Source organism: Leopardus geoffroyi, chromosome D1 (assembly GCF_018350155.1).
Source record: "Leopardus geoffroyi isolate Oge1 chromosome D1, O.geoffroyi_Oge1_pat1.0, whole genome shotgun sequence".
NCBI lineage: Eukaryota > Metazoa > Chordata > Mammalia > Carnivora > Felidae > Leopardus > Leopardus geoffroyi.
This window is the reverse complement of record NC_059329.1, coordinates 47,313,904-47,336,095: the sequence shown is the minus strand read 5'-3', so window position 1 is coordinate 47,336,095 and position 22,192 is coordinate 47,313,904. Positions and strand designations below refer to the sequence as shown.

The 22,192-nt window shown below is 36.8% G+C and overlaps 1 protein-coding gene across 12 annotated transcripts in view; it reads right to left on the bottom strand.

The window, feature by feature from the left end:
* DLG2 (discs large MAGUK scaffold protein 2) overlaps nucleotides 1-22,192 on the bottom strand; it is a 2,060,218-nt gene that overhangs the window by 1,725,318 nt on the left and 312,708 nt on the right. For all 12 annotated transcript variants that reach the window (XM_045483773.1, XM_045483776.1, XM_045483777.1 and 9 more), the window contains exon 3: nucleotides 16,187-16,332. In XM_045483773.1, the coding sequence (XP_045339729.1) occupies nucleotides 16,187-16,332 (146 nt within the window). The remainder of the gene's footprint in view (nucleotides 1-16,186; nucleotides 16,333-22,192) is intronic.

The following is a 22,192-nucleotide window of genomic DNA, read 5'->3' as shown; positions in this document are numbered from 1 at the left end:
TAAGAGTCTCTTATGATTTGGCTCTCTCCCACTCTAACCTCGTTTTTCTTTTTTCCTTCCCCTCCCCCATGGGTTTCTGTTAAGTTTCTCAGGATCCATATAAGAGTGAAAACATATGGTATCTGTCTTTCTCTGTATGGCTTATTTCACTTAGCATCACACTTTCCAGTTCCATCCACGTTGCTACAAAGGGCCATATTTCATTCTTTCTCATTGCCATGTAGTATTCCATTGTGTATATAAACCACAATTTCTTTATCCATTCATCAACTGATGGACATTTAGGCTCTTTCCACAATTTGGCTACTGTTGAAAGTGCTGCTATGAACATTGGGGTACAAGTGCCCCTATGCATCAGTACTCCTGTATCCCTTGGGTAAATTCCTAGCAGTGCTATTTCTGGGTCATAGGGTAGGTCTACTTTTAATTTTTTGAGGAATCTCCACACTGTTTTCCAGAGTGGCTGAACCAGTTTGTATTCCCACCAACAGTGCAAGAGGGTTCCCGTTTCTCCACATCCTCTCCAGCATCTATAGTCTCCTAATTTGTTCATTTTGGCCACTCTGACTGGTGTGAGGTGATATCTGAGTGTGGTTTTGATTTGTATTTCCCTGAAGAGAAGCGACGTTGAGCATCTTTTCATGTGCCTGTTGGCCATCCGGATGTCTTCTTTAGAGAAGTGTCTATTCATGTTTTCTGCCCATTTCTTCACTGGATTATTTGTTTTTTGGGTGTTGAGTTTGGTGAGCTCTTACAGATTTTGGAACTAACCCTTTGTCCGATATGTCATTTGCAAATATCTTTTCCCATTCTGTTGGTTGCCTTTTAGTTTTGTTGATTGTTTCCTTTGCTGTGCAGATGCTTTTTATCTTGATGAGGTCCCAATAATTCATTTTTGCTTTTAATTCCCTTGCTTTTGAGGATGTGTCAAGTAAGAAATTGCTGTGGCTGAGGTCAGAGAGGTCTTTTCCTGCTTTCTCCTCTAGGGTTTTCATGGTTTCCTGTCTCACATTCAGGTCCTTTATCCATTTTGAGTTTATTTTTGTGAATGGTGTGAGAAAGTGGTCTAGTTTCATCCTTCTGCATGTTGCTGTCCAGTTCTCCCAGCACCATTTGTTAAAAAGACTGTCTTTTTTCCATTGGATTTTCTTTCCTGCTTTGCCAAAGATTAGTTGGCCATACTATTGTGGGTCCAGTTCTGGGGTTTCTATTCTATTCCATTGGTCTATGTGTCTGTTTTTGTGCCAATACCATGCTGTCTTGATGATTACAGCTTTGTAGTAGAGGCTAAAGTCTGGGATTGTGATGCCTCCTGCTTTGGTCTTCTTCAAAATTACTTCAGCTATTCGGGGCCCTGACCTTTTGTGGTTCCATATGAATTTTAGGATTGCTTGTTCTAGCTTCGAGAAGAAGGCTGGTGCAATTTTGATTGGGATTGCATTGAATGTGTAGATAGCTTTGGGTAGTATTGACATTTTAACAATATTTATTCTTCCAAACAATGAGCACGGAATGTTTTTCCATTACTTTATATCTTCTTCAATTTCCTTCATAAGCTTTCTATAGTTTTCAGCATACAGATCTTTTACATCTTTGGCTAGATTTATCCCTAGGTATTTTATGCTTCTTGGTGCAATTGTGAATGGGATCAGTTTCTTTATTTGTCTTTCTGTTGCTTCATTATTAGTGTATAAGAATGCAACTGATTTCTGTACATTGATTTTGTATCCTGCAACTTTGCTGAATTCATATATCAGTTCAAGCAGACTTTTGGTGGAGTCTATCAGGTTTTCCATGTATAATATCATGTCATCTGCAAAAAGTGAAAGCTTAACTTCATCTTTGCCAATTTGGATGCCTTTGATTTCCTTTTGTTGTCTGATTGCTGATGCTAGAACTTCCAACACTATGTTAAACAACAGCAGTGAGAGTGGACATCCCTGTCGTGTTCCTGATCTCAGGGAAAAAGCTCTTAGTTTTTTCCCATTGAAGATGATGTTAGCTGTGGGCTTTTCATAAGTGGCTTTTATGATCTTTAAGTATGTTCCTTTTATCCCGACTTTCTTGAGGGTTTTTATTAAGAAAGTTGCTGAATTTTGTCAAAGGCCTTTTCTGCATCGATTGACAGGATCATATGGTTCTTATCTTTTCTTTTCTTAATGTGATGTATCACATTGCTTGATTTGCAAATGTTGAACCAGCCCTGCATCCCAGGAATGAATCCCACTTGATCATGGTGAATAATTCTTTTTTTTTTTTTAATTTTTTTTTTCAATGTTTATTTATTTTTGGGACAGAGAGAGACAGAGCATGAGCGGGGGAGGGGCAGAGAGAGAGGGAGACACAGAATCGGAAACAGGCTCCAGGCTCTGAGTCATCAGCCCAGAGCCTGACGCAGGGCTCGAACTCACAGACTGCGAGATCGTGACCTGGCTGAAGTCGGACGCTTAACCGACTGCGCCACCCAGGCGCCCCGAATAATTCTTTTTATATGCTGTTGAATTCGATTTGCTAGTATCTTGTTGAGAATTTTTGCACCCATATTCATCAGGGATATTGGCCTGTAGTTCTCTTTTTTTACTGGGTCTCTGTCTGGTTTACGAATCAAAGTAATAATGGCTTCATAGAATGAGTCTGGAAGTTTTCCTTCCCTTTCTATTTCTTGGAATAGCTTGAGAAGGATAGGTATTATCTCTGCTTTAAACGTCTGGTAGAACTCCCCTGGGAAGCCATCTGGTCCTGGACTCTTACTTGTGGGGAGATTTTTGATAACTGATTCAATTTCTTCACTGGTTATGGGTCTGTTCAAGCTTTCTATTTCCTCCTGGTTGAGTTTTGGAAGGGTGTGGGTGTTTAGGAATTTGTCCATTTCTTCCAGGTTGTCCAATTTGTTGGCATATAAGTTTTCATAGTATTCCCTGATAATTGCTTGTATCTCTGAGGGATTGGTTGTAATAATTCCATTTTCATTCATGATTTTATCTAGTTGGGTCATCTCCCTTTTCTTTTTGACAAGCCTGGCTAGAGGTTTATTAATTTTGTTTATTTTTTCAAAAAACCAACTCTTGGTTTCATTGATCTGCTCTACAGTTTTTTTAGATTCTGTATTGTTTATTTCTGCTCTGATCTTTATTATTTCTCTTCTTCTGCTGGGTTTGTAGTGTCTTTGCTGTTCTGCTTCTATTCCCTTTAGGTGTGCTGTTAGATTTTGTATTTGGGATTTTTCTTGTTTCTTGAGATAGGCCTGGATTGCAATGTAGTTTCCTCTCAGGACTGCCTTTGCTGCATCCCAAAGCGTTTGGATTGTTGTATTTTCATTTTCGTTTGTTTCCATATATTTTTTAATTTCTTCTCTAATTGCCTGGTTGACCCACTCATTCTTCAGTAGGGTGTTCTTTAACCTCCATGCCTTTGGAGGTTTTCCAGACTCTTTCCTGTGGTTGATTTCAAGCTTCATAGCATTGTGGTCCGAAAGTATGCATGGTATGATCTCAATTCTTGTATACTTCTGAAGGGCTGTTTTGTGACCCAGTATGTGATCTATCTTGGAGAATGTTCCATGTGCACTCGAGAAGAAAGTATATTCTGTTGCTTTGGGATGTAGAGTTCTAAATATATCTGTCAAGTCCATCTGATCCAATGTATCATTCAGGGCCCTTGTTTCTTTATTGATCCTGTGTCTAGATGATCTGTCCATTGTTGTAAGTGGAGTATTAAAGTCCCCTGCAATTACCACATTCTTAGCAATAAGGTTGCTTATGTTTGTGATTAATTGTTACATATATTTGGGGGGTCCTGTATTCAGAGCACAAATATTTATAATTGTTAGCTCTTCCTGATGGATAGACCCTGTAATTATTATATAATGCCCGTCTTCGTCTCTTGTTCCAGCCTTTAATTTAAAGTCTAGTTTGTCTGATACAAGTATGGCCACTCCAGCTTTCTTTTGACTTCCAGTAGCATGGTAGATAGTTCTCCATCCCCTCACTTTCCATCTGCAGGTGTCCTCAGGTCTAAAATGAGTCTCTTGTAGATAGCAAATAGATGGGTCTTGTTTTTTTATCCATTCTGATACCCTATGTCTTTTGGTTGGAGCATTTAGTCCATTTATATTCAGTGTTATTATAGAAAGATATGGGTTTAGAGTCATTGTGATGTTTGTAGGTTTCATGCTTGTAGCAATGTCTCTTGTACCTTGTCTCACAGGATCCCCCTTAGCATCTCTTGTAGGGCTGGTTTAGTGGTGAAAAATTCCTTCAGTTTTTGTTTGTTTGGGAAGACCTTTATCTCTCTTTCTATTCTAAATGACAGACTTGCTGGATAAAGGATTCTCGGCTGCATGTTTTTCTGTTCATCACATTAAAGATTTCCTGCCATTCTTTTCTGGCCTGCCAAGTTTTAGTAGATAAATCCGTCACTAGTCTTATCAGTCTCCCTTCATATGTTAGAGCATGTTTATCCCTCGCTGCTTTCAGAATTTTCTCTTTATCCTTGTATTTTGCCAGTTTGACTATGACATTTGTGCAGAAGTTCGATTCAAGTTACGTTTGAAGGGAGTTCTCTGCGCCTCTTGGATTTCAATGCCTTTTTCCTTCCCCCGATCCGGGAAGTTCTCAGCTATGATTTCTTCAAGTACACCTTCAGCACCTTTCCCTCTCTCTTCCTCCTCTGGAATACCAATTATGCGTAGATTATTTCTCTTTAGTGCATTACTTAGTTCTCTAATTTTCCCCTCATATTCCTGAATTTTTTTATCTCTCTTTTTCTCAGCTTCTTCTTTTTTCCATAATTTTATCTTCTAGTTCACCTATTCTCTCCTCTGCCTCTTCAATCCGAGCTGTGGTTGTCTCCATTTTATTTTGCAGCTCATTAATAGCATTTTTTAGCTCCTCCTGGCTGTTCCTTAGTCCCTTGATCTCTGTAGCAAGAGATTTTCTGCTGTCCTTTATACTGTTTTCAAGCCCAGCGATTAATTTTATGACTATTATTCTAAATTCACTTTCTGTTATATTGTTTAAATCGTTTTTGATCAGTTCGTTAGCTGTCGTTATTTCCTGGAGGTTTTTTTGAGGGGAATTCTTCCGTTTCATCATTTTGGATAGTCCCTGGAGTGGTGCAAGACTGCGGGGCACTTCCCCTGTGCTGTCTTGAATAACTTGTGTTGGTGGGCGGGGCCGCAGTCAGACCTGATGTCTGCCCCCAGCCCACCGCTGGGGCCACAGTCAGACTGGTGTGTACCTTCTCTTCCCCTCTCCTAGGGGTGGGATTCACTGTGGGGTGGCGTGGTCTGTCTGGGCTACTTGCACAGTGCCATGCTTGTGGATCTGGCGTATTAACTGTGGTGGATCAGCAAAGTGAACAAGGGCAGGAGGGGCAGGCTCAGCTCGCTTTTCCTTTGGTGATATACTTCAGGAGGGGCCCTGGGGCACTAGGAGGGAGTCAGACCTGCCACCAGAGGGATGGATCCGCAGAAGGACAGTGTTGGGTGTTTGCCTAGTGCAAGCAAGTTCCCTGGCAGGAACTGGTTCCCTTTGGGATTTTGGCTGGGGGATGGGCGAGGGAGATGGTGCTGGCGAACGCATTTGTTCCCTGCCAAGCTGTGTTCTGTCATCCGGGGCTCAACAACTCTCCCTTCCATTGTCCTCCAGCCCTCCCGTTCTCCGAGCAGAGCTGTTAGCTTATAACCTTCCAGATGTTAAGTCCCGCTTGCTGTCAGAACACACTCCGTCCGGCCCCTCCTCTTTTGCAAGCCACACTCAGAGGCTCTGCTTTGCCAGCGGGCTGCCCCTCCGCCCCGGCTCCCTCCTGCCAGTCCGTGTAGCGTGCACCGCCTCTCCGCCCTTCCTACCCTCTTCCGTGGACCTCTTGTCTATGCTTGGCTCCAGAGAATCATTTCTGCTAGTCTTCTGGCGATTTATTTAGGCAGTTGTGGGTGGAATTTAAGTGATCCACAGGATGAGGTGAGCCCAGCGCCCTCCTACTCTGCCATCTTCCTGGTGTGCTGTTTCAAAGGGGCACATGCACTCAACGATTATAGCAACACTATCAACAATATCCAAAGTCTGGAAAGAGCCCAAATGTCCATTGATGGATGAATGAATAAAGAAGATGTGGTATATATACCCAATGGAGTATTACTCAGCAATCAAAAAGAATGAAATCTTGCCATTTGCAACTATGTGGATGGAGCTAGAGGGTATTATGCTAATCAAAATTAGCCAGAGAAAGACAAATATTATATGACTTCATTCATATGAGGAATTCAAGATACAAACAGATGAACATAATGGCAGGGAAGTAAAAATAAGATAAAAACAAGGAAGAGGTCAAAACATAAAAGAGTCGTAAATATAAAGAAAAAATTGAGGGTTGTTGGAGGGGTTGTGAGTAGAGGCTTGGGCTAAATGAGTAAGGGGCATAAAATAAGACTGTTGTTAGGATGAGCATTGGGTATTATACCAAGTGGATGAAATCATTGGAATCTACTCCTGAAATCATTATTGTACTATATGCTAACTTAGATATAAGTTTAATAATTAATATAATAATAATAAATAGTGAGAGAAAAAGATTAAAAGAAAAGGAAACTTTGCTGCAAACCACTTCAACCTGCATCCTTCTCTCAACCCTAAGTCTTTAAAGAAATTCCCTGGCACCAATAGGGGTTAGGAGAACAAAACAGAAACATTGGTAAAGGAATATCATCCTGTGCAACCTCACAAGATGTTATTATACCCCAGGAAGAATAGGAGGCAGCCAAATGCTCATTTTGCTGCCAGTTTTTACTCATGTAGCCATGAGATACACTGATGGAGATTCAAAAAAATTTTAAGTGAAGAAGCTTTGTGGTCAGAATGAGGAAGAAGAACAGATGGTAGAGTGGACCTAATAGCTAGAAATCAAGTGGAAATATGCATCTCAGTTGCATATGCCAACATAAAGGAGTGATGACTCTCAAATATTAGGAAGGAAATGTCCAAACAGGAATTATCTTGTTTTGGATGCTGATTGATAACCATGGTGTTTCCCTGCATGCCTCCCCAACCAACATCATTCAATCCACCAGGAGTCATTGAGGCTCTGTCCTCAATACAGTGATATACAATATTACATAGTGTCTCTACTTTCACTGACATGCTCTGAGAGAATATATGCACCAGGGAATTGTTCCTTCAAAGAAAAAATGATGGTGGAGGGAAAATGTGGGAGTGATTAAATGTAAAGCAAAAATGTCTTAAGAAAACCCCAAATTGACTAATATTATGTTTTCTGCCTCTCATCATATTCTAAAATTAGCACTAAGATCATGTTGATTTACAGAAAAATAAAGTTAAAAATTCTAGTCAGTATTATGGTTCTTTAAGAGTCCTCCTGTGCCAGGCACTGTGCTATACACTAAGTGCACAATAGTGCCCTTCTTTGTGAAGCCCTCTACTGGGGGTGACAGATACCTTCTTGGTAAGAAAATATTACTGACATCTTGCAGCAAAAGCCATCTTAATAAACCTTTAAAAAATAAATAAATGTACTAGCACATATGTAATCCACAAGAAAGCAGTATCCCACTGGTGTATCCATTGTCTTAAGTGTTTTTGAAACTTCTGTTTCCAGAGCCAGTGTACCAGCCACATAAGAATATCATCCTTATTGCTTCAGAGGATACTATCCATGACCTCATATGCCAGCTTTGATAAACTAAGGCACACCTGTTTATTCTCTATTCTGGCCTAAATCCTGGGGAGATCCAGCTAACGAATAGAAAAGAAGAAGCATAATGGAACAGGCAAAGAGCCATATGGCCAGACTGAAGGGAACCAGAAGATGTGCTTACAGACTTCTTTCTAGTTCAATAGTTGCTTCTTGAGCCTACCGTGTGATAAACACTCTTGTGAATACTGAGGAATCACAGATAAGGAAGATTTTTGAGTGCTCCACTTAAAGAGTTTATATATCCTTCCAACAGCTTTAAATAAACTCGGCTTGTACAAAGGAAGGGACACAAGGTGAAAATTAAAAAACATAACAAGTCTGTGTACTACATCAACAGAATCTACCCAGGATAATGTCCCTCATTTGAAGGTTTCCCAGTTATAAATTTCATTTTAGTTCCATTTCTCCTTTGGGCTCACTCTCCAAACTGTGACCTTGGAAAGCCAATCCTAACAAAGCAAGAGCCTCAGTTTCCCTGGCCCAGTACACTGAGACCTCAAAAAAGATACACTCTCCTGCTGTGCTCATCTCCATCTTCAGTGAGACAGACCAGTCAAATCTGTCTCTTCAGCTTATATAATCCATTAAGGAAGAACAACCAGACTCAATTCAGAAGCACCCTGACTGAGTTAGTGAGCATTCATGTTCTGATGTTTTGGATATAACTGGCCAATCACCATAAGCTGAGGACTTCCTAAACATTGGGAAAATCCACATTACATTAATTCTGTCTTGCCTATCTAGATTTTGATATTCAAAAGTCTTATACCAATGTGATTTTTTTTCTCACCATTCATCTTTATATCACAATCATCTGTTCAAAAGCCAAGTAAAAGCCCTGATCTAGGGGCACCTGGGTGGCTTAGTCAGTTAAGCATCCAACTTTAGCTCAGGACATGATCTCACCATTGGTGGGTTAGAGCCTACATAGGGCTCTGCTGTTAGCAAGGAGCACACTTCAGATCCTCTGTCCTTTCTCTCTGCCCTTCCCCTGCTCATGCTCTTTCTCAAAAATAAGTAAACACTAAAATAAGTCTTGATCTATATGCATTCAATCAGACAATCTTAGATAACTACTGAGTAAACAGCCTAAAGCTTTGTTTTTCTTTTTAATAAATCAGTTATCTAGTTGATGTATTTGTTGAAAGGATATTAATATAAACCAAAGGCATCACACGCCTTTACATGAATTTACATTTCAGGTAAAATTTTCATCCTTGAGAAAATCTATCTATCTATCTAGCGAGAGTGTGTAAATTGAATCATTTGAATATACAAAAAGCCCATAGAAATGGACAACAAAGAGACATACAACAGAAAAATGAGAAAAGAATATGAATAAATTCACAGAAGAGCAGATTAATATAGCCAACAAACATAAGAAACTCCTCAAATTCACTAATATTCTTATAATTGGAAAGTAAGTTAAAGATGATGGATCACTAGGCCTATTGAACTGGCAAAAATTAAGAACAGCAACACCTATAGCTGGGATTAACATGAAGTAAAATTGTACCAACGTGCATTGTTAGTGAAAATATGAAAGGTGAAATCAGTCTGGCAACAGTTATTCAGATTAAAAGTATGTATACCCTTAGAGCCAATAATATTACCCCTAAGAATCTATCCTGTAGAATAAAAATATCAATATGTTCAGAAATACATGAAATCATTAGATTGCAGTATTAATAGCAATGAGAGAAAAGTGAAAACAATAAATTTATATTGAAAGGTGAATACTGAATAAACTATGATACATGCACACTACGAAATTATGCATCCACTAGAAGAATGAATTAAAGGTATACCAGACAACTTGAAAAACATTCATATAATATGAAGATTTTTTTGAGAAACAATTACTTTTCAAAATTCTGTATCTACATATTATGTGTACATGGATATGTATAAATTGTATATAGATATACATATAAATACATGTATATGTTTATACATGAATACTCATTTTATGAGTACAGAGGATTAAACACATTAAGTTGTTAAGATAGGGTACCTTGTACATAGGGAGGGTAGAACTAATACAGCATAGGGTGAGGAGTGAGTAACAGGGAAAACATGCAAAAATGGAAAACATAAAAGGAGCACTGACTTTAAAACAAAAAGTGTATATTTGATCATATATGTAAAATTAGGTATATGCATGGGACTATTAAATTGACTAAAAATAATTTCAGAAAACTAAAAAAAAAAAAGTAATAAGAGCCTAGAAAAAAACATCAGAGAATAGCTAACTAATGCTGGAATGGAAAAAAAGAAAAAAAGAAAAAAGAAAACATGGTGGTAGATTTCATCATTAAAAAAATTAAAAACACTTTAAATGTCAAAAAACACTATACGCAGAATTAATAGAAATCAAGAAACAAGAAATGCAATAATTATGACAATAGGATGACATATTTCATACATAAAATGCTCTTACAAAACAGTAAGAATTTTATACCACTTTGAAAAACAAAGAGCATGAAAGAATAACAAAAGAAGTAAATAGAGGGAGAAGAAGATGGCAATGGAGTAGAAGTACCCTAGGCTTGTCTCGTCCAATGAACACAATGAGATAACTACCAAATCATCTGAAATACCACAGAAATTGACCTGAAGACTGACAGAACAAACTCCAAAACTAAAGGGAGAGAAGAGGCTACACTGAAGAAGAAGGTAGAGACTTAGACAAAATACCAAGACAGAGGTGGGGGGAGCCTGGGTGGCTCAGTCAGTTAAGCATCCAACTTCAGCTCAGTTCATGGTCTCAAGGTTCATAAATTCAAGCCCCACATCAGACTCTGTGCTAACAGCTCAGAGTCTGGAGCCTGCTTCAGATTCTGTGTCTCCCTTGATCTCTCTGCCCCTCTCCTGCTCACACACTCTCTCTCTCAAAAATAAATAAAAATTAAGCATTTTTCTAAAAAAATACCAAGACAGAGGAATTCATCCCAAATCAATCCCAAATGAACAGCCTAAAGCTATGCCCAGAGATCTAAGTAAAACAGATATAAGTAACATGCCTGATGGAGAATATAAAACAATAATCATAAAGATATTCACTGCGCTTGAGAAAAGAAGATATTATTGAGACACTTACAGCAGAGGTAAAAGAGCTAAATACCCCAGAAATTGGCCTGAAGCCTGACAGAAAAAAAAAAAAAAAAACACAACTCAAAGGAGAAAAGAGGCCACATTGAAAAAGGTAGGGAGTACAGAGATGTGGTATAGGGGAGAAATGGATCATAAGTGCTGCAGAGGGGAGGAAGCTGTGGTCCTGGAAAAAGGTGAGAGAAAGAGGAGCACACAGGAAACACAAAAGGAGAATGTTTCCCCAAAGCCATTGGGTTGGAAAACAAAAGGAGATAAATTTCATGAGTTCTTGCAACCAGCTGGGCTTAAAGCCTGGAGTTTGAAAGGTCAGCAAGCTTGGCTAGGATAGAGACCTGAGGGTATGCCCTGCTCATGGAGAGAAGGCAGGCAAACAACAACAGGGGCAGACAGTGTGAAAATAGCAACTGGAAGAATGTCTGGGGCAGAACGTTGCTGGTAGGCACAATTCACAGAAACACCTCTCCAGGAACAGGGGAGCTGGATGGCACCATTTCCCTCCCCATCCACTCAGTATAAACACAGAACAGCACAGCTCCAACACTGGCTTCCTAACGTGCTTACATCTCCAACAGTGGCTTCCCAAATTGCTTACACCAAGCTCCACTGCCCTTTGCTTTGCCAGGACTGCCCTTCTGAGTCAAATTTGCCTCAGTACCACTGTGATGGGCCCTTTCCCCATAAGATCAGCACAAACCCCTGCCCACTCTACATCTCCTAGTCAGAAAGTTCTGCAGGGCCTCATACTGGTGAAGTTGGTGTCAGGTCTCATTTCACAAGCAGATGAGAACACACCAACTTAAAAGTAACCACATTAAGGCAAGGGATCAAACACTGCTCATAGAAGGCAAGAAGAGCCTCTACAGATATCTGGTCTGAAGGACAGAGCAGTCACAACACAGCAGCAGAGCACACACCTGAGAAACTCCATGAAGCACCAAAACCTGGGCACTACAGGACTTCTTCATAAGGCCATTACTCTCAAGAGCAGGAGACATAACTGGCTTTTCTAACACAAAGAAAAATGCAGAGACTTAGGCAAAATGCCAAGATGGAGGAATTCATCCCAAATCAAATAATAACATAAGGCCATGTCCAGAGATCTAAGCAAAACAGATATAAGTAGCATGACTGATGCAGAATTTAAAGCAACAACCATAAGGATACTCACTGGGCTTGAGTGAGACTCTTACAAAAGAGATAGGAATTAAAAATACATCTGGCTCACTGCTGTCAGTACAGAGCCCGCTTTATATCCTCTTGTCTCCTTTCTGCCTGCCCCTCCCCCACTTTCACTCATTCTCTCAAAAATAAATAAATTTTAAAAAATAATTACTTTAAATGTAAATGATTTAAACGCTCCAATCAAAAGACATAAGGTGTCAGAATGGATTTTTTAAAAAAGACCCATAAATATGCTACCTACAAGATATTCATTTTAGACCTAAAGACACTTGCAGATTGAAAGTGAAGGGGTGGAGGGGGCGCTTGGGTGGCTCAGTCAGTTAGGCGTCCGACTTCAGCTCAGGCCAGGATCTCAGAGCTTATGAGTTCAAGCTGAGAGTCAGGCTCTGTGCTGACAGCTCTGGGCCTGGAGCCCTGCTTTGGATTCTCTGTCTCCCTCGCTCTCTGCCCCTCCCCCATTCCTTCAAAAATAAACATTAAAAAAATTTTTTTAAAAAGAAAGTGAGGGGGTGGAGAAACATTTATTATTCAAATGGATGCCAAAAGAAACTCAGAGTAGCAATACTTGTATCAGACAACCTAGACTTTAACCCTAAGACTGGAAAAGAGGCAGAAAAGGGCATGATGTTAATCATAAAGGGGACAATCCAAAAAGCAGGCATAACAATTGTAAATATTTATGCACCCAAAATAGAACAATCCAAATGTATAAAACAATTAATAACAAACAAAAAGGAAATAATTGGTAATAACACAATAATAGTAGGGGACTTTAATACCTCACATACATCAATGGGCAGATCTAAACAGAGAATCAACAAGGAAACAATGACTTTGAATGACACACTGGACTGGATGTACTTAACAGATATATTCAGAACATTCCCTCCTAAAATAGCAAAACATACCTTCTTTCCAAGTGTACATGGAACATTCTCCAAAATAGATCACCTATTACATCACAGATCAGGCCTCAATAAATACAAAAAGGTCAATTTCATACCATACCTCTGACCACAATGCTATGAAATTAGAAGTCAAACTCAAGAAAAAAATTGGGAAGACCACAACTACATGGAGGTTAAATAACATGCCACTAAAGAATTACTGAGTCAACCAGGAAATTTAAAAATACATGGAAACAAATGAAAATGAATATACACGGGCCAAAATCTTTGGAATGTAGCAAAAGTGGTTCTAAGAGGTAATTTTACAGCAATATACGTCTACCTCAAGAAGTAAGAAAAATCTCAAACAACCTAACCTTACCTAAAGGAGCTAGAAAAAGGAAAACAAACAAAGCCTAAAGCCAGCAGAAAAAGGGAAATAAAAAAGATTGCAACAGAAATAAAATGATATAGAAACTAAAAGAAACAATAGGACAGACTGATGAAACCAGGAGCTGATTCTTTGAAAAAAATTAATAAAATTGATAAAGCTCTAGCCAGGCTTATCAAAAAGAAAAGAGAAAGGACCCATATAAATAAAACCACAAATGAGAGAAGAGAAATAACAACCAGTACCATAGAAATACAAACAATTTTAAGAGAATATTATGAAAAACTATATGCCAAAAAATTGGACAACCTGGAAGAAATGGATAAATTCCTAGAAACATAAACTACCAAAACTGAAAAAGGAGAAAATAGAAAACTTGAACAGACTGATAACCAGCAAAGAAATTGAATCAGTAATCAAAAATCTCCCAAAACACAATGGCTTCATAGGTGAGTTCCACCAAACATTAAAGAAGAGTTAATATCTTTTTTCTCAAACTATTCCAAAAAATAGAAATGGAAAGAAAACTTCCAAATTCATTGTATGAGGCCATCATTACCCTGATACCAAAGCCAGACAAAGACTCCACTAAAAAAGAGAACTACAGACCAGTATCCCTGATGAACACGAATGCAAAAATTCTCAACAAGATACTAGTAAATCAAACCCATCAGTACATTAAAAGAATCATTCACCACAATCAAGTAGGATTTATTTTTGGGCTGCAAGTGTGGTTCAATATTCACAAATCATATCAATCAATGTGATACACCACATTAATAAAAGAAAGGATAAGAACCCTATCTATTGAGAACCCTCTCAACAGATGCAGAAAAAGCATTGGACAAAATACAACATCCATTCATAATAAAAACCCTCATCAAAGCAGAGCAAGAACATAAGAAAGGCTATATATGAACAATTCACAGCCAATATCCTCAGCTTTTCCTCCATGATCAGGAACAAGGCAGGGATATGCACTCTCACCAATGTTATTTAACATAGTACTGGGAGTCCTAGCCTTAGCAATCAGACAACACAAAAAAATAAAAGGAATCCAAATCTGCAAGGAATTCACCAGTTACAGATGACACAATATTCTATATAGAAAACTCAGAACACTCCACCAAAAAATTGCTAGAACTGGTAAATGAATTCAGTAAATGAATTTGCAGGATATAAAATCAGTGTACAGAAATCTGTTGCATTTCTATACAATAATAATGAAGCAGGAGAAAGAGGAATTAAGGCATCAGTCCCATTTACAACTGCATCAAAAACAATAAGATACCTAGGAATAAACCTAACCAAAGAGATGAAAGACCTGTATCCTGAACACTATAAAACACTGATGAAAAAAACTGAAGATGATGCAACGAAATAGAAAACATAGGTAGATGTGCCTTTTCAAATACTGCTGGTAGTATCTTTCTGCAAAGCACTTTGACAATTTGTATCAAAAGCATTACAAACGTCAATGTCCTTGAACTCAGTAGTTTCATTTATAAAATTAACCCCAGTGAAATCATCCGAAAAGACACAATAGTTTATATATACAGATGTCTATTATAGCATTATTCATAGCAGAAAACTGGAGATGGCCTAAATGTGGAATGGAGAATTATTTAAGTAAATGCCAAAAGACGGAATATTTTTGTAGCCATTAAATATTTAATGTAGCCAAAAATATTTAATGACATGATATGGGCAAATATTAGTATAGCATTAAATCTAAAAGTCATGAAAAAATACTCTATATTCTGGTTACCAATTTTTGAACATATATTTGTACATAAAAAAAAGACTAAAAAAGTGAAAATAATGTTATGTATTGAAATTAAGATTTTTTAATGCTTTTAGTATTTTATAAACTTCATATAGTTGGTATCAATTAACACATTATTGTTAATTAACACATATTGTTAACATTTTCTTCAAGTAATTAACTAAGGCAATCATTAGTCTTAGTCTTTTCTGATTTTCAAATCAATTTTGAGCAGGATAAAAAGTATATCACAGGCCTCAGTTAATAATCCAAAGATTCAACAAAGTGCCATTGATTAGCACTAGGATTCCATGTACCTTCCAAGTCAGCTTCACTATACCAGTCTTGACAGATTGTGTGTTTGTGTGTGCGTGTGTGTGTGTGTGTGTGTGTGTGTGTAGTACTACCTGCTTTCCAAGTATTGAATGCCACTTAAAAATATCATTGATCTGCCCCTGCCTCCATATTAATCTTCTGTTATGAACCTGAGACATTCCTCAAATTGCCTTACTCTTGGTAAGTGTTAATTCCAACAGTAGTCTCCAAACATTTGATCTCATAACCCTATCTTTAAAAATCATTTGAACACACAACTCTACTAGCCTTATATTTATTTTTAAATGTATATGTATTACTGTTAATATACTATATAATATAAATTATTCAAAAATTTAAAAAAAGAACATGATAAAAAATATAAATGGAAGTTCTAGTATTTTGTCCCTAAACCTTAATGGATCATTTTAAAACTCCCAAAGATATAGGGCCCTGCTATGGAGATCACAGCCATAGACCACACTTTCTACTCTCACTACCCATTTTATGGCCACACTGCGTCTAGAGCCATGTTGTGAAATTCCAGAATGCCTTAAACTTGAGTTAATTCAAACTATCACAATATTCATAACAGAGCTCACTTGTACTATGGAAGAATCATGTCCTTCCTATGCCCTATTTTCTCTTGGCAAAATCTGGATTTTTATATATAAAACACTGCATACAGTAGAGTACAACTATGTTTATATTATTGTTCTGGTCATCTTTTGATAATAATTACTACTACTATGACTGTGACCACTTTACAGGTATAAGTAAGTGATAATATTCTTTAGTTCTTTTAGATGTTTCAGTATATACCTCTGCAGATTTTTGAAGGTTTTCATGGCATGGAGCAAGAAGGGATGCTTTCTCCCATTTCTGTGCAACTTGATTGGCTTCTTCTATCTTCTGATCACAACTTTTTTGAGAATTTAGCAATGTCAACTCATAAAATTCTTGAATATCTGTGAAAATATTTAAGGCAAGGATCAAATGTCATGTACCATCACAAAACTTGCTTCTGCATATATGTATATATGAAAAAATTTGCTAATTAAAAGAACTACATACACATGATCCCAAAGAACAATAACAAAAATAAGGAAATCATGAAAACTGCATTTTTATCTGCATGAGAATTCTTATAGGAGCTATATTCATAATTGCAAAAGCTGGAAGCAACCAAGATGACTTTCAATCAATGAATAGATAAAATATAGTAAATTCATATTCAATGATAAGGAGGAATGAGGTATCAAGTTAAGCAAAAACAAAGAAGATTCTGAAATGCTAAGTTTAAAAAGCCAGCCTGAAAAGTCTACCTATTGTTTGAGTTAACTTATATAATATTTTAGAAAAAGCAAAAGTAAAGAGACAGTAAAAATATCAGTGATCACTAGAGGTTCTGGGAGTGGGGAGGAGGATTAAATAGATAAAGCACAGGGTGATGAAAATATTCTGTGATGATATTGCAGTAGTGGACACCTAACAAGAAGCATTTGTCAAAGCCCATAGAACATTACAGCACAGAGAGTAAACCTTAATGTATGCAAATTTTTAAAAATAATTTTGGAGGTCAGGGAATCCCAAGATGAAACACAGATTAAGACAAAAGAATCTAACTGTATTACAAATGTATGAAACAACCTCCCTGAAGGCAGTAGGAGAAAAAGGTGTCCTACAAACGAGTAGAAACTGTAAAACCAAAGACAAAGGAATTATTACAAAAGAACCCTCTCTATTTTCTAGTTGGTAAATTTGTTTCCCATGGAATAGTACAAGTTAGGAACTTTGGAACCACTGTACATATATACTAGAATTGAACAGTTAAATGGATGGAGGATGGTGGGCACCAGGTTTCTCACTATTGGAGTAGGGGGTTACAAACAAGTAGGTGGAGACAGGTGGGGAGTAGGGTACTAGAATGATCTATATGATTTTGGATTAGATTGGAAACATCAGTATAAACTCTTTTTTAGCTTAATATGGGTACAAATGAATACATACAGAAATATTTGCAGATGTGTATGTACAAAGGTTAGTACACACACAGATGTTTTCTTAATCAATATGCTGAAAGGACCTAGAATTAATGAAACCCCAGTAAGAATAAGCACAATTAATATCCAGACTTTGGCCTCTATATAGCATTCTCCGCTATATAGAATATATATATCAAAGAATAATGAATAAATAAAGTAGTATTGGATTAGAATTGAGGCTATGTGTATAAATTCAAAATTTTTAAAAGGAATGGAAGGAAGGAAGGAAGGAAAAAAGAGGAAGGAGGAAGGAGGACAAAGGAAGAAAGAGGAGGAAGGGTAAAAGGGAGAAAAGGAGTGAGACAGATACAGAAAACTATGATTGGAAAAAAAATGATTATGTATCTATATGTTTCCTAGATCTATTATACATTTGTAGGCTGAGAGGGCATAGCGGGAAAAACAATCCAAGAGCAAGTACACCTAGGCCCCAGATCTTGGTTTCAGTAAAGAAATCAGGGCTTCCTAAGTTAAAAACTCAATTGATGGGTTAAACAGCAGATTAAATAAAGTAGAACTGGAAAATATTCCCAAAGAAATTACCCAGAATTCAACATAAGAGAAGATGAAATAGAATATATGAAATTATAATTTGAATGTATAAAGAATGGGTAAGAAAGCCAAGTATTTTTCTAATAGATATCTTTGAGGAGAAAATAGGATAAATAACAAGTCCTAGTTAAAGAGACGATAGATATAAAATTTCTAGAACTTATGAAAATATGAATTCACAGATACTGAAAGTAAGAACTTACACAAAAGAGAATAAACAAAAGCTATGTACATACCGTAATAAAATTGCAGAATACCAAAGACAATGCAAGGATCTTAAAATCAGTCAGAGAAAAAAGACTAATCAGACTTCTCAAAAGCAATAATGGAAGCCAGACAACAGTAGAATAAAAACTTAAAATTTTTTAGAGAAAATAAATATGAGCATAGAATTATGTTCCTTTGCAAATCATATATCTGATTTAAAAAAAAAAAAAACTTTGGGGCACCTGGGTTGCTCAGTCGGTTGAGCGTCCGACTTTGGCTCAGGTCATGATCTCACAGTTTGTGGGTTTGGGCCCCGTATCAGGCTCTGTGCTGCTTGCTCAGAGCCTGGAGCCTGCTTCAGATTCTGTGTCTCCTCTCTCTGCCCCTTCCCCGCTCATGCTTTGTCTCACTCTGTTTCTCAAAAATACATAAATGTAAAAAAAAAAAAAAATTAAAAAAAAACTTATTTCTAGAGCATGTAAAGAATGCTCAAAACAATAAGACACCAAGCAATCCAATAGAAAAATGGCCAAAAGATTTGAACAGGCACTTCACTAAAGAAAATAATAGATGGCAAAAAAAAAAAAAAAAAACCCACATGGAAAGATTCAACATCATTGGTCACTAGGGAAATGAAAAATCAAAACCACAATGAGATACCACTATTTATTTATTAGAATGGCTAAATTAAAAACACTGATCATACCAAGGATTGATGGGGATGTGAAGGAACTGGAACTCTCATGACACTGATACTGAAAATGAAAAATGTTATAACCACTTTGAAAAACAGTTTTTCAGTTTCTTAAAAAGTTAAGCATACAACTACTGTATGATCCAACCATTCATGTTCTAGGTATTATCTAAGAGAAAGGAACACATATATGTCCCTATGAAAAGTCAAATCTGGATACAACCCAAATGTTTGTCAATAGATGAATGAATAAACACATTGTGAAATATCCATACAGTAAAATACTATTCAGCAATAAAAAGTAACAAACTATTGATACACACAACATAGATGAATCTCAAAATAATCAAGTGAAAAAAGTCAGACAAAAGTGAGTGCATGTTTTATACCAGTTTAAAAAATTCTAGAAAATACAAATTCTATATTGACAGAAAAAAAAATTCAGTGGTGCCTAGGAATGGGGGTTGGGGTGAAGGCTGGCAGGAACAGGTGAGTGGGAGGGATTATCAAGGGACAAGAGGAAACTTTAAGCAGCAATGTATAAGTTTACTATCTTGATTGTGCTAATAGTTGCACTAAAATATACATATTTCAAAACATATTAAACCATGCACTCCACATGTGTAGTTTATTATGTATCAATTACACTTCAATAAAGAAAGTGAAAAAGACAAGATATGAATTTAGAGGAGACATTTTCGTCACACATAGGCAAAGGAACAGTATCTACATATGCAAAGCCCAACAAATCAAAAAGGAAAAGACATATAAGTGAAAAGGAAGAAAAATGGGTCAAAAGTATGAACAGGCATTTCACAGTGAAGGAAATGTACATGACTGATAAAAATAAAAAGATATAGGGGCACTTGGGTTGCTCTTCAGTTAACTGCCCAACTTCAGCTCAGGTCATGATCTCATGTTTCGAGAGTTCAAGCCTCATGTCAGGCTCTGTGCTGACAGCTAAGACCCTGGAGCCTGCTTCAGATTCTGTGTCTCCCTCTCTCTCTGCCTCTCCCCTGCTTGCGCTCTCTTTCTCTCTCAAAAATAACTAAACATTTAAAAAATTAATAAAAAAGAAAAAGATATGGATCAATAGCAACTTTTATTTATTCCTGATGAGTGGAATTGCTATAACCACTTAAGAAAATAATCTTGTCTTATCTTGTAAAATTGAACATTTATTTCTCCTATAATCTAGCATTTCTACTACCCAGTACACATCTTAAATGAACTCTTGCACATATGCACCAGGAAACAAACCAAAATTTTCATAGTAGCAGAGATCATAATAGCAAAAAATTATGAACCAGTCCAATGTTCATCAAAAGGAAAATGAATAAATGTGGCATATTCTCAAATTAGAATTTATGCAGTAGTGAAAATGAATAAATTCCAGTTATCATGAAATTACATGAATAAAACTTGAAAACAATGCTCAATGATGAAAGCAAGTCTCAGCATAAAAATATTTTTGTAAAGTTCACAAACACACAAAACTAAACTATATATGTATTTTTAGGCATACATATATACATATGTGAAGAAATATTTAGACCAAAACAAAGAAGCACATGAAAAGATATAATTACCTCAGCAGAAGGGATGGGCAAGAAAATGGGGTGAGGGAGGAACACAGGTAGATGTAAATAGCAATGGTCAAGTTCTAAATTTGGGTTGTGATTCCAGAAATGCTTATTGTTTTAGTATGCTGCATATATTATCTATAAATCACACATATTCTCTTGTATGTATTATATATTTTTTAAATAACAAAAATTTTAAGTGTTTCATAAACAGCAAGATTTACATAGAAAACTTAAAAATACTCAAATTTTACGCCAAGTTACAACTTTATTTTGCCACTGGCAATAAAGTAACTGTGAAGTCAGCTTGGAAAATGTGTAAGAACAAAAGATAAAAAGAACAAATAATATTAAAAATTTCGTGAAACCACAAAAGACCCAAAATAGCCAAAGTTATTGTGAGGAAGAATAATAGCTGTGGGTCTCACAATCTCAAATTTCAAGATATATTCCAACACTATAGTAATCAAAACAGTATGGCACTGGCACAAAACTAGACACAGACTAATAGAATAGGATAGAGAACCTAAAAATAAATCCACACTTATCAGGTCAATTAATCTATGACAAAGGAAACAAGAACATACAATGAAAGACAGTCTCTTCAACCACTGGTGTTGGGAAAACTGGACAGTTACATGAAAAGAATGGAACTGGACCACTTTTTTACACCACACACAAACCCAAAATGGATTAAAGACCTAAATATAAGACCTGAAACCATAAAACTCCTAAGAAAACATAGGCAGTAATCTCTTGGACACTGGCCTTAGCAACATATTTATGGATAGATCTCCATCAGGAAAAGTAAACAAAAGCAACATAAACTATTGCAACTACCAAAATGAAAAGGTTTTGCATAACAAAGGAATCCATCAACAAAATGAAAAGGCAACCTACTGAATGAGAGAAGATATTTGCAAACAATATACCCAACAAGGGATTAATATCCAAAATATATTAAAAAATATAACTCAACACCAAAAAATTCCAATTTAAAAAATGGGCAGAAAACATGAACAGACATTTCTCCAGAGAAGACATACAGATAACCAACAGACACATGAAAAGATCCTCAATATCACTCATCATCAGAGAAATGCAAATCCAAACCATATCATCTCACACCAATTCAAATGTCTACTAATGAAAGAAAAAAAGAAAGAAAGAAAGAAAGAAAGAAAGAAAGAAAGAAAGAAAGAAAGAAAGAAAGACAAAACAAAAAACAAGTGGCTCAGTTGGATGAGTGCCCAACTCTTGATTTTGACTCAGGTCATGATCCCAGGGTCGTGGGATAAAGCTTCATGTTGGACTTTGCACTGAACATGGAATCTGCTTGAAGTTTCTCTCTCTCTTTCTTTCCTCTCTCTCTCTCCCCACCCCCTTCTCTCCCACTCATGCACTCTCTCTAAAATAAAAAAATAAAAATAAAAATGGGGGCACCTGGGTAGTTCAGTCAGTTAAACACCTGACTCTGGATTTTGGCTCACGTCATGATCTCATAGTTCATGAGTTTGAGCCTTGCATGGGGCTCTGCACTAACAGTGCAGAGCCCACTTGGGATTCTCTGTCTCCCTCTCTCTATGCCCCTCCCCTGCTTGCAAACTCATTCTCTCTCTCCCTCTCTCAAAATAAAGAAAGTTAATTTTTTGATAAAATAAAATAAAAATTTAAAAAACAAGTGTTTGGTGAGCACATGGATCAAAAGGAACCCTTGTACACTATTGGTGGGAATATAAATTGATGC